We start from the raw sequence: 12,619 nt of genomic DNA, 5'->3' as shown, positions 1-12,619 counted from the left end.
TATGCTTTGATTTTTGAGGCAGTCTTTCAAGAATTTCAGGCTGGCTTTGAACCCATTACTTACCCCAAAATGAACTTGAGCTTCTCTTCCTCTTGCCTCCACTTCCTAAGTGCTGAGGACAAAGGGGTGCTCTATAGCGTCCTTGTGTGGTGGGGGTGGGTAGGACCTCTGGCTTAGGTTCTACCAACCGAGCTACATCCGCAGCCCTGTTCCGGGCATGTAGAAATGGTTTGTGAGAGACACTGGAGAAGATGCACTTAGGACGGAGGGCAATGAGAGGAGCATCCCAAAGTCGGCCAGTGCACCTGCGGCACACCTCTTCGATGGCAGTCAGCTGGTTAGCGCCCGGAAAAAGCTCAGAAAGACTGCGGAAGGGCTGCAGAGGAGGAGAGTGAGTTCACCATGGATGAAGTGTTAGCATCCTTGAAGCGTGGTAGCTTTCATCTGAAAAAGGTTGAACAGCGGACTCTGCCTCCTTTTCCTGATGAAGATGATAGTAATAATATTTTGGCGCAGATAAGGAAAGGGGTAAAGTTGAAGAAGGTTCAGAAGGAAGTTTTGAGAGAATCCTTCACACTTCTGCCTGATACCGACCCTTTGACACGGAGTATCCACGAAGCTCTAAGAAGAATCAAAGAAGCATCCCCAGAGTCAGAGGATGAGGAAGAGGCTGTGCCTTGCACAGACTGGGAGAACTAGCAGGTGACTTAAGAGAGAAGAAAAATACCCATGGATGAAGACTGGCTGTGGTTCCTTTGGGGAAAAATCTAAGCTCTAGGTCCCACAATTGGATTCCGTTATGTCCTGAGTATATTGAGAAAGTGGTATGAAAAAGGAAGCACAGACAGGAGGTTACTACTGTCCAGTCCCTCTCATTGATAGTGCAATGTTCCCGACTGCAGAGAACAAGCCTCCTGGAGATGGCTGTTTCTTCCCTACCCCTCCTCCCCATCTGCCCAGTCATAATCTCATAGTGGCCAGTCCCATCGCTAATGAATTTGAAGAACACTGGGTTGGCAGAGGTCTGCTGTACTGCTACTTTGGGATTCATCTTTCCGTGGACTGAGAAGATTCATGCTGAAGCACAGCATCTTTCACGTCAGCTTGTAGAAACAGAGAGACAGGCTACAGAAGACATTGATCGAGGTGGTTACGGTCAGGAATTAAAACATGAATATTTTTGACAATGGAGGTTGTGACCCACAGGTTGAGACCCACTGATCTAGAGAGTAGCAGCCACACACACTGCGTGCTTATCTCTCAAGACATGAGCCTGTCAAGCTGTTTAGGGAAATATTTACATTACAGGATCTTTTGATGTCTACTGTAATTCTCAAATTATATAAGTTAGCTAAATTTGAGAAACTAAAGCTACAGTTAATACTGTAAGCCATGGGTCAATGTCTTGATTACTCAAATAGTTTAATAGGCTTAGACGAGATGGAAAAAACAAAAAACCCACGTCATCTTTTGCATCTGTCACATGTTTGTATTTTATGTTTGAAGAACTGAAGCTGTTAGAATGACTGCAGTCCATTTGTTAATAAAACAATGCTGATGATTACATACAAACAAAACACAACTACAACCAAACCATGAAGTGTCAAAGGTGTGGGCCCACAAGTGTGATGCTAACTTTATTGCAAGCTCCTGTTCTAGCCTCACAGATCTATAAAGCTCATGTGGCTCTCTGTGCTTTGCATGGAGGACACTGATTGCGTGAGCTAAGAAGACATTAGTCATGAGCCCTAAGTATTTGATGGTCGAGGCTTTTATGTAGCAATGGAGCGGTACTGAAGGACTGTAAGTGGAGCACAGCAGACACATAGCCAAAGAAAGTTCTTTTTGTTTCTTTACAACCAGACAGGTGAGCACATGCCTCTGTGTGTGTGTGTGTATGTGTGTGTGTATGTGTGTGTGTGTGTGTGTGTGCATGTGTGTGTGGATGTGGATGTGTGTGTGTGTGTTTGGTTTACTGGAGCTCACACCCAGAGCCTCATGCATACTTAGGCAAGCACCCTACACCTAAGCTGTAAGTGTAGCTTTTTCTTTTCAACTTGTGGTTTTGTTCCGTAGCTCAGGCTAGTCCTGAAAGGAAGCCTTGAGCTCAGGCATGTCCTGACTTAATCTTCTTGCCCAGGCCCTGGGTGATGCTGGGATTGCAGGCCTAACTTACCAGCCCCAGCTGAAATCAAACTTTTGAAGATAATTCATCAGTGGGAAAAAAAAGGACCTCTTTCTTTTTGTATGTTTATTTTTCTTTCCCCCTCCTTGTCTTCTCCTCCTCTGATTTTATCCACATACAGTCTTGCTATGTAGCCATGGCTGGCCCTCACCTCATGGCAGTCCTCCTGCCTTGTGTTCCCAAGGCTGAGATGTTAAGTGTGCATCACAGGTTTCTTACAGGAAGGATTGACAGGACAACCATTCTTCTCCCTTCCTTGCTTTCTCCCTTCTGTACTAACTTTTCCCTTCCCCAAGCCTATGTGGATTGAGAACTATATAACAAGGACGTCGTGTGGCATCTCTTGGCATCTAGGCAGAGCTACACTTGAAATAATGTGTGGGCCCACTGAATGCGGGATTTCTGCAGGCAGGGTTATCAAGTTCGCAGTATTGGATTTGGTAGTTTTCAGCTTTTCCTTCTTTCTGCGCCTTCCCAGTCTCTAAGATGCACTGCTGCTCCATAGTAAAGTCCATTTATTTACTCAGCTGACAGTCAGAAACTTCCTCCCAAGGTATGAAATAATAATAATAACATATAGAAGTTTCTGGAGTGACACTGTCTTGAGGTATTTACAGGGAATGATTGGAGAAAGGAGGAACTTATCGAACTGATGGCAAGTCCTAGTAGGGTTGATTAGATGGAACATTATAGGTTCTGAGAGAAAGAGAGAGAGAGGTAGCTGAGAGTTTTGACCATAGCTGGGTATAGACTGGCAGGATGGAGAGAAGGGAGAACTCAGAAAACAGGACCCCGGACCTCTCACTTCCACTGCTTTCCCTGCTGTTGAGATGCCTGGGACTTGTCCTGTAGATTCCATGTACTCAAGGGTGTGGGTGGTGGGGTAGAATGCCGTCAGTCCTGTTGATGCTGCTTTTACACCTCGTAGAGCAAAGCACCAGCTTCTATGTGCTCTGGTGCAGTGGCGTGGTGGGAGGGAGGGCAATAAAAAACACAGGACCCCTGAACACTGCATGTTAGGGCAGGGTGATGCTGATATGGGAGCTATGTAAAAATGGCATTTGGAGAGAAAAGGAGACAAATCAGAGATCTCACAACTCAGAATGTCTTGTATAGAGGTTGATCGAGAAGCTAAACCACAGTGTGTGCTATGACATGATTAATATCCTTTAAGTTGGAAATACTGTAAGTCAAAACTACGTTTCATACTCCTAACTCACAGAGCATTCCTAGGAACATCTCTAGGGAGGACATCTTTCTCCCCATGACAGGAAGCAGCCCCTGCTTACATGGCTCAGGCCGCACGGAGAACTGTGGAGATCGGAAGTCAGAACCGAGGGTGAGGTTTCTCCTGAATGCATTTTCATTTTCCTGTCATTGGAAAGGTGAAACCTCCTAATCACATCACTGTAAACTGGACATCTGTACTCAGAGATTATGTTCATAGCATTTATTTCTAAGATGAGACAACGTTCAAACTGCTAACACGGTTACCTCTTAAGTTAAACAGGTTGCATCCGGATTGTCTACAATGAAAAGCCAGATAATGTGTCCAATACATAGATACAACATGGAATAAAACCAGACCTTGTTCCTAGGAAGTTTTCAGGCTAATAGCCAATTAACAAGCAAGATACAGAGCACTGTGAAAAATGTCATGTTGGAGTTACCCACAGGCAAAAATATTTGCATATAAAGATGAATGCTAAATCCATGAAAGCTTTGACAAGCTGAAGCAATGGCCTCATGCCCAGTAGCACATTAGGGGTGAGGATAGTGTGAGGAAAGGCTAAACCAGGTGAGAGAGAGAGAGAGAGAGAGAGAGAGAGAGAGAGAGAGAGAGAGAGAGAGAGANGAGAGAGAGAGAGAGAGAGAGAGAGAGAGAGAGAGAGAGAGAGAGAGAGAGAGAGAATCTATGTGTGTGTATGTGTGTGTGTATATCTGTGTGTATCTATCTCTCTCTCTCTGTATATATATATAATGAATAAATCTAGCAGGCTTCCACTACTCAAGGAAGCACCAATACATACCTAGAATGTATCCAGGAGGGCAGGATAAAAGGGAACTGAGCCTGGGCCAAAATATGAATAGATTTGGAACTATACAAGGAGCATGAGATTTGTACAACTAGCTCTAGCAGGCCTTTAGAGGCCTTTAAAGTCGGGGTGGGGGGATGATAGGGTCAGCTTAGCAGTTTAGAAAGACGTAAGCACAGACCATGGGCTATGGAACAGGCTGGACTATTAGGAACCTATTGTAGAAACCCAGGAGAACATAAAAGACAAGTAAGTGAAAGTTTGGGGGATGAAAGGGTAGGAGGTGACAAAGATAGCTCCATGTTCCTTGCTCTGAGAACCTGAGGATAGAAGTTGCCATTCATTGTCGTTGAAAGATGGAAAAGATAAAGTAAGGAAATGTCCAGATCTGTTTGGAGCCTGTTGAACATGAGAAACCAGGTGGGTTGTTCAGCCCTGGGTGACCGTAGGAGTCTCAACTTGCAAGAAGGACTTGATGCAGATCAGAGAATCGAGAGTAAGTGGGTGGCAACTGAAAGCACAGGACCGACTGGGCTGTTGTTTGCTCTGCCTTGAGATACAAGGTGAGGGCAGACAGACTTTATTCTATATTCAGAGCAGAGTGAGAGATAAAGGCAACAGGAAACCAAGAAGGGGTGATCAGAGCAGTGGGAGAAATATCAAACAGGTAGCCACCCTGTGACGCTGAATGACTGTATTTCACGTGTGGGTTTTCCCAGCGTGTATTTCACTCCATATGGAAATAGCATCAAGCTTTTCAAGCCATCTGGGCATCGTAGATAGGTAAAGCTTGATGAACAAAAATGCCCAGGGGATGGGAAGCTCCGTTTGATTGTAGTTTTCACATTACTAGCTGGGCATTAGTTTCTCTCTCATCTCCTGCCCTCAGCACCTCTTGCTCACCCTTCTATTGGTTCAAACTTAGCTTTTCTTTGGCTTTTGTCCTGATTTTCTTTTCCACATCCACCCATATTCTCTCCCAGTTGCTTAGTGACAACCTGGCAATCCATTTCCCCAGGTAACCATTTCCCACGTGTTCCAATTATTGTGGCTCTGTAACAGACAGCCCCACACCTAGTGACACTGAACAGTAAGTTAGGACGTAGTGACACACAGCTGTAATTCTAGCATTCGTGGGGCTGAGGCAGGAGGATCAAGAGTCTAAGGTCCTTCTAGGCTACCTAGGGAAACCCTGTCTCACGTCAGACAAGAAAATCCTAGTTGTTTTTCTTACAATGTTGGCTGGGCTTAGTGAAGAAAGTCCAGCTGTTCCATTCACAATACCAAAGATGACTCACAGTTTGGTAATAAGCCACCTGGGAGCCCATATCTTTTCTCCCCATCTTTTTTGTTCTTTACATCCCTCACTTTGTAGCTTTGAATAACCCATCTTGTGTATTTTACTTCAGGGCACATCCTTGAGAGAGTGGAGGAGGGAGAGAGAGAAGGAGGTAGAGGAGGAAAAGAAGGAACACAAAAAGGAAGAGACAGAGAGAGAGACTACATCAGAGCAGCTATGGCTATGACATTTAGCCTCTAAAGTCACATGGCATTGTGTTTACCCCACTTCATTGTCAAGACAATATCAAAGTTCCCTCAGGTTTTTGGGAAGAGAATTTAGTCCTTGCCTCACTGTGGAAGAGTGTGGAAGATCACATGAGCTGGTGGGGTGGAGCATGGGGCTGGGCTCTGATGTTTATTTAGCCATATTTGATAACCATCGCCTCCAGAATCAGCCCCTCTCCCATGTCTTACCATAATTTATCTCTACTAGAAACTGTCCTCTGGCCCATCCCGGCTCACGCAGTGTATACTTCTTTCCACAGAAAAAATGCTCAAGGATCTTCAGGAGGAGGTGATTGGACACAACGCTTTCTATTTAAACTGTTCTCCACAGCCTGTCCCTAGCATGACTATCACCTACTGAATGCTTATTCAATAACTTTTCAGTGTAGTTGTGCGTGCTTAGGTCTGACAGGTTGTAGAATGAAGAACACGTGGCAGAGAGGCTTCTCAGGAAGTGACTGGGTGTTGACTAAATAGTCCCATTCAGTAAGTGAGGAACAGTCTTTTGGGGAGGATTATCACAGACTTTCTCAATATACGCCCAGCAAGTTGTCATTTAAAGAATAAAACTAGGATATGATTTTACTTTTATAGGGTAGTTTGCTTCGCACTTTTCTTCTTGAAAAGGGGAATTTTAATTTAATGCTTGTAGAGACAGACGTTAAGTGTACCAAGAGCAGGTATACCTGTGGGATTTCTGAAAGTTACCATAATTTCCCAAGTCAATGATTGAAACAGTCGGTGCATTTTCCAAAAGAACTCAAAAGTTTGGGCTATTGAACTTCTTCTTTGAAGGCTCCACATATGCATCTGTGATTATTTTCTGCTTTGTGTTTTGCAGAGAATGGCTCTGAAGATATTGATATACTTCCTAGCGGGCTGGCTTTTATCTCCACTGTGAGTATTTGCCGACCTCTCTGACGCTCACATCAATAGCTGTAGAGGCAGTGCATTAAAGTTTCCAGCTCGAGCTGCCAGATGGACCCCTAAATGCTCTTGCCACCTCTGGGTAGACCAGCCAACTACAAAAGCCAAATTGCAATCTGGAGGCCTAATTAGAGCACCACAGGCATGCCTAACTCTGGCCGCCTCATGTGCGCTGCTTCCCGTGGTCAGCTGCATGCTCGGTTAGGATCTCCATAAATGTGTATTGATGTGCATTTGGCTGACAGTCTGGTCTCCAAACTGCCTTGTTGCTTCTCAGCTCCATCACTGACTTATTGGGGGCTACTTTGGTGTCTGGTAGTCATCTTCTCACTAGCCATTATTCTTGCCATGCCTGCTTATGTGGGCAGCTCTGTAAATGGTAGTGAGTTTAAACATCAATAGTTGGACTCTCAGCTACTCCTTCAATGTGTTTCCATGAGTAGAGAAGAAACTACTTAGTTCTCTATACCACCTTGACATGTTTTAAAAGAGCAGGACTTTATGCTTGAGAACAACAACAATCAAAAATAGCAAAGAAAGAAAGAAGAAGGAAAGAAGGAAGGAAGGAAGGAAGGAAGGAAGGAAGGAAGGAAGGAAGGAAGGAAGGAAGGAAGGAAGGACGAACAATGTATTTATTGCATGTTGAAGGTTTTCATGCATCTATCAATCCAATAGCACACTGGGATAGGGTTTGGGATTTACTGGTTTTGTTTTTGTGGTGTTTGTTAAAAGATTGAAACCAGAGGTTTGTGCATATCAGGAACCCTGACACCTCACTAAGCCCCGAGCCTGGGATCCAACATTTTGAAAAAGTGGATTTAGCACATTTTCAGTGTGAATTTTGTTGTTGTGGTTGCGGTTGTGGTTGTGGTTGTTGCTAGAATTGCATGTTAAATATTCCATTTTTTTTTCCACACCACTAACTTACATAAATTTTAAGTCTAAATATTTTGGGCTCAAAGAAAGACATCCTTCAGGTGCGACGATCTGAGTGTGCAGGTTCTTAAGTATGCAGAGTCTAGTACAGAGGTCTCAGCTGGATTTTAAATACTGAGAGGCAAAATTGTCTTTCTTTACTTTTCCTTCTAGCTCGAAAATAAAACAAAGCTGTCTGGAAAAGTCTCTTTTTTCCTTGACCTCAATTTTCTATTGTCAAGTTTGATTTTCTGGGCTGTGCCAAACAGACCCACAAACGTGATTATTCTGTGTGGTTAGGAGATGCCATCACTGTTAGAAAGCATTTGTTGTTCTGACTCTGTGCTTCCCCCTGGCAGCAGAGGTTCCAAGTCATTACTAAACAAAAAGGATCCATTCTCACCACAACACTGTGTGAGAGATGCCTGCATCCCTGCTCTCTCCATCCAGCTGTGAACTGGAAACTTCTGCTTGGAGTGAGCTCAGGACCATCCATGCTCTTTGCTCTGTTTCTAATCTTTCCGCATTCATTATCTTGTTCTCCTTGGCCTCTCCTATGACCTTCCTGCTTTTCTCGACAATGTTTAGAAGCTGCAGATTTAGAAAGGGATTCTATGCAGACAGATACTCTTAGCATTTATAGCATGACCAAGAGGGTATTTCCCCCTAGCCTTGAGATGGGCATGCTTGCTGCCCACAGGATTACTCTCACCCTCCCACTTTGCCAGTTTGACTTCTGGTTCTTAGTGAAGCCTCCCTGTGAAGGTACTCAGATTCCTCAGCAAGCCTTCCCTGGTTCTGCTGTTGGAGATGGATAGACTATCCTAGGTACCACCCTAAGCTGATATGTTCTTGTTGCAATGTCAAGCAACTTTAAGTTCCTTGAGCTGGGGACTTGGATGTGTTCATTAATGCTCCAGGCACCCAGCCTAGGACTGAACATATGAAATCCGAGGATGAGTGAGGGCTGTGGAGAGGTTCATGAATGTGCACACATACCCACAGTGAGTAGGAGAAAATCAGAAGCCTGAACCTCAAAGCAACTGAGTGGTATGGATGAATTTGCATGCTGTTACTGGCATCCAATACGATTGCTCCCAGCAATTCTAACCCAACAGAATGCCATGAAGAGAAACCTAAATCTTCTTCCAAAAGTATTTCCTTGGTGCTCTTAATCAAATGTCTTACTCTTTCTTCTGTCAAATCTTGTTTGTTTAGAGCGTCTGGTTTCTTTGATGACAGTGTCTCCATGACACCATAGTACTTGTAGAAATATGCTGCCTTCACACACACATACACACACACACGCACACACACAGAGAGAGAGAGAGACAGAGAGACAGAGAGACAGAGAGACAGAGAGAGAGTGCTCCTTTTTAATGATGTGTGTGGTTTCAATGCAGCATACCCCTATTTATTGTATGGCCATACAAGGAATGATTCAGGCAAATACCTTGATGTCCCTAACATTTACTTCTTCGGTATTGCTATTCTTTGATCCAAACACATTACTGACAAATTAGCTGTAGAGAGATGAACTGGGTATTGAATTTTATGACCTAATGGAACAGTGGCACTCTTAACTGAGAAGAATAAATGTGCACCAGAGGGAGGGTCCGGAGGGACGTGTTTTGGACAAATCTACTTAAAGCTAACCTTAGGAGGAAATAAGGGATGGAGGCTACAGTACCAGAGAGAGGTTCTGAGTAAACATGGGTATGTGAGGATCATTGCAGGCCATGAAATAGCTAAAGCTTTCTGAATGAAAGCTGTAGGAAAGAGCACAAGGAGGAAAGGGGTCTAAGGACAGATGAAAGAAAAACCCAAGAGGCAGAAATAGAGACAGAAGTTCTATTTTAGACCTCTACTCCTGACTTTTTGACATGAATGAAGGAGGCACACGGCCGTGTCCAGAGACCCACAGCTGTAGACAGAGAAGGGCTGTCAAGGAAGACACAATGAGACTGTTGCCATGACGAGGTGGTTGGGTTTCCACAAAATACTGGAGGCACAGTGTGGATCCCAGAGAAAGAAGAGTCAGGGCAAATCAGGTAATAAGACTGGGGGATATATATGAGAAATTTCAGGAGAAACAAAAAGATAAACACATATTTGAAGGAAGTAAGAAAAAGAATGATTATTTTGAGGAATGAGAAATGAACAAAATTGCAGGAGAAGTCATTGATGAAAAATAAGGAATAAAGCAAGATGGAAGTTGGGGGTCATACGGAACAGGAGATCAAGGAAAGAGGTGACAGACTTAAGAGACCAGCAGACAGTGTCTTCATCCTCAAGAGAAGAGGGAGAAGAGAAGAACTGAAGGGCCATTCACAGAAAGGAGTCAGAGACAATTCACATCAGATGCCATGGTGTTTCCAGAGAGGAAGGAGGCAAACGATCATTCGGGGTGAAGCAGTGTGGCACGTGGACTTTATGAAATGAAACACATTTAGGATACATGTGTGAAAAACAGAATGAAGTCTCTATGACAATGAACACGAAATCCAATGGTCCATGGTGACTTCCAGATGATGCTGACACCTGTGCTGACTTGTGGCTGGCGTTATTTATGACTACATACTATCACCGGTGGAGGGATAAGATCAATAGAGTTAATTAAACCACGCACTACTTCTCTATTCTTTGGAAATGGAAACTGTCACCATCAAGATTGAAAAGAATCTTAGCCATCATATGTTTCAGTTGCTTCATTTTACGGAACAGCTTCCCAAGGCCTAGGAAGACCAAAGGACTCTAAGAAAGTAACACAGCTTGCTCCCTTGCATTGTAATTTGCGCCTTAATTCTTTCTAAGATAAAAATGCTTCCTTTTTCTCAAAAGTGGTTTTTTCCTATATTCACAAACAAAGAATGGCGCTGCTGGCCATGCCCCTTCCCCAGATCAGACAACGGCTGTAGGTGACAGAGAGAACAATTCACCAAATCAAAATGAAATGCAGAACCTGGGACATTTTTGTTTGGCTTTGAGATTTTGGCTTCCATACGATAATAGCGTTTAAATATGCATATGTGTGTACACTGGTTCTTTGTTTCTGCAGGGATTAAAATATCCAGGCATGCCAACGTTTGCACCGGACAAACCAGGAAGAATCTTTCTGATGGATCTGAATGAGCAAAACCCAAAGGCGCAAGCACTGGAAATCAGTGGTGGGCTTGACCAGGAGTCACTAAATCCTCATGGGATTAGCACTTTCATTGACAAAGGTACAAGACAAATGACTAAGAGAAAGGGAAGTTGGAAGAAAGAGATGCCATAGACCTCCTAAAACTCAGCATTCATGCTAAAGCTATAGGGCAGGTGCTATTCCACCAAAGAAATGTATGGAATAATTGCAAAAGTTTTAATGTTCACAGGGAACATTTTTAAAAACAGTGTTGTGAAGAAGGAAGGCTAACCTGAGAGACCCTGGTGGGTTCCTTTTATCCACTTTGTTTCTTATTTGACTCCTATAACCTGTTTAAATAAGAAATCAAACATATAACGTGAAAGAGCCTTTGAAAATAATAATAAAACAGGAAAAAATCATACCATAAGGGAAAAAGAGATAAATTGGAATCTTGAAAACTGAAACCCCAATTTTGTGCCTAATAATACCACCAAGAAAGTGAAAAAATGCTCAAAGAATGATAGATAATATCTGCAAATAATATGTCTGATTTAGAGCTTGTACAGACTATATCAGTGTTACAACTTGTCTTAATTACTGCTCTATTACTGTGAAGAGACACCATGACCCAAGTAAGTTAGGGAAGAAAGGGATTATCTGGCTTGTACCAAATAATAAAGTAAGTCAGAGCTGGAATTCAAACACGGCAGGAATCTGGAGGCAGGAGCTAATGCAAAGGCCATAGAGGTGCTGCTTACTGGATTGCTCATTATTGCTTGCTCAATCTGCTTTCTTATAGAACCTAGAACCACCAATCCATGAATGGCACTACCCACAATGACCTGGGTCCTTCTCCATCAATCACTAATTAAGAAAATATCCAACAGTTAGATCATATGGAATCATTTTCTCAACTGAGGTTCCCTCCTTTCCAATGACTCCAGCTTGCAGCAGGTTGACGTTAAATTATCTAGCATGCCCCTTAACATCCAAAAGACAAACAAACCTGCTTAAATGTGCACAGGTATCTGAATAGATATTTCTCCGATGAAAGTATACAAATGCCAATTAAGGTGTTAAGAGACATTTGACAATTTCAGCAACCTGTGAAAATGCAGATGAAGTAAAAATCAGTCACTTCTTCATATACTCAAGGATGAGAATAATAAATGGGACATGAGGCTCGGTACAGGGCAATGGGTCACAGTAGCTACCCATTGTTCTTCAAGTATAGACCCTAGTTTGAATCCTCAGCACCCATGGAAAAACCAAGTATGGCTGTTTATTCTTGAAACTCCAATATTGAGAGTGGAGACCAGCGGATCCTCAGAGTTCACCAACCAACCAGTTAAGACCCTGCCTCCTCCCTCCCACCCCCCGGAAATAATCAGTGAGTTTCCAGGTCAGCGAGAGACCTTGTCTCAAGGCAGTAAGGCAGAAAGGAATAGAGGAAGACATGAAGTGTCTTGCTCTAACCTTCATACTCACTGATGTGCATGTAGCACATATAAATACATTACTATTACTACTGCTCACACACACACAAACAGAGAGAGAGAGAGAGAGAGAGAGAGAGAGAGAGAGAGAGAGAGAGCGTGGAGAAATTGCGCTCCTTCACTGGCAATATTGTGAATCCACTTTAGGAAACAGTGTCAGTTCAAAATGCTGTGTTACCATGCGATACAGTAGCTTTGCTCTCTGGTGTGTGATCAGCAGGACTGGCAACACTTCTACACAAATACTCCCACATGAATGCTCCTATCAGCCTTTTTCCTAGTACTCACATGCCCATTAACTGATGAGCATGGAACATAGTTTATACAATAGACTACAATACAATATCATTTGGCAATAGAAAGAATG

The 12,619-nt window shown here is 43.3% G+C and overlaps 1 protein-coding gene across 1 annotated transcript in view; it reads left to right on the top strand.

The window, feature by feature from the left end:
- Positions 1-12,619, top strand: part of Pon3 (paraoxonase 3) — a 29,391-nt gene that overhangs the window by 3,064 nt on the left and 13,708 nt on the right. Inside the window, exons 3-4 of the mRNA XM_021164664.2 lie at positions 6,629-6,684; positions 10,688-10,853. Of these exons, the coding sequence (XP_021020323.1) occupies positions 6,629-6,684; positions 10,688-10,853 (222 nt within the window). The remainder of the gene's footprint in view (positions 1-6,628; positions 6,685-10,687; positions 10,854-12,619) is intronic.

Source organism: Mus caroli, chromosome 6, assembly GCF_900094665.2.
Source record: "Mus caroli chromosome 6, CAROLI_EIJ_v1.1, whole genome shotgun sequence".
NCBI lineage: Eukaryota > Metazoa > Chordata > Mammalia > Rodentia > Muridae > Mus > Mus caroli.
Note: the sequence above shows the minus strand (reverse complement) of the source record. Positions and strands in the feature narration are given on the sequence as shown.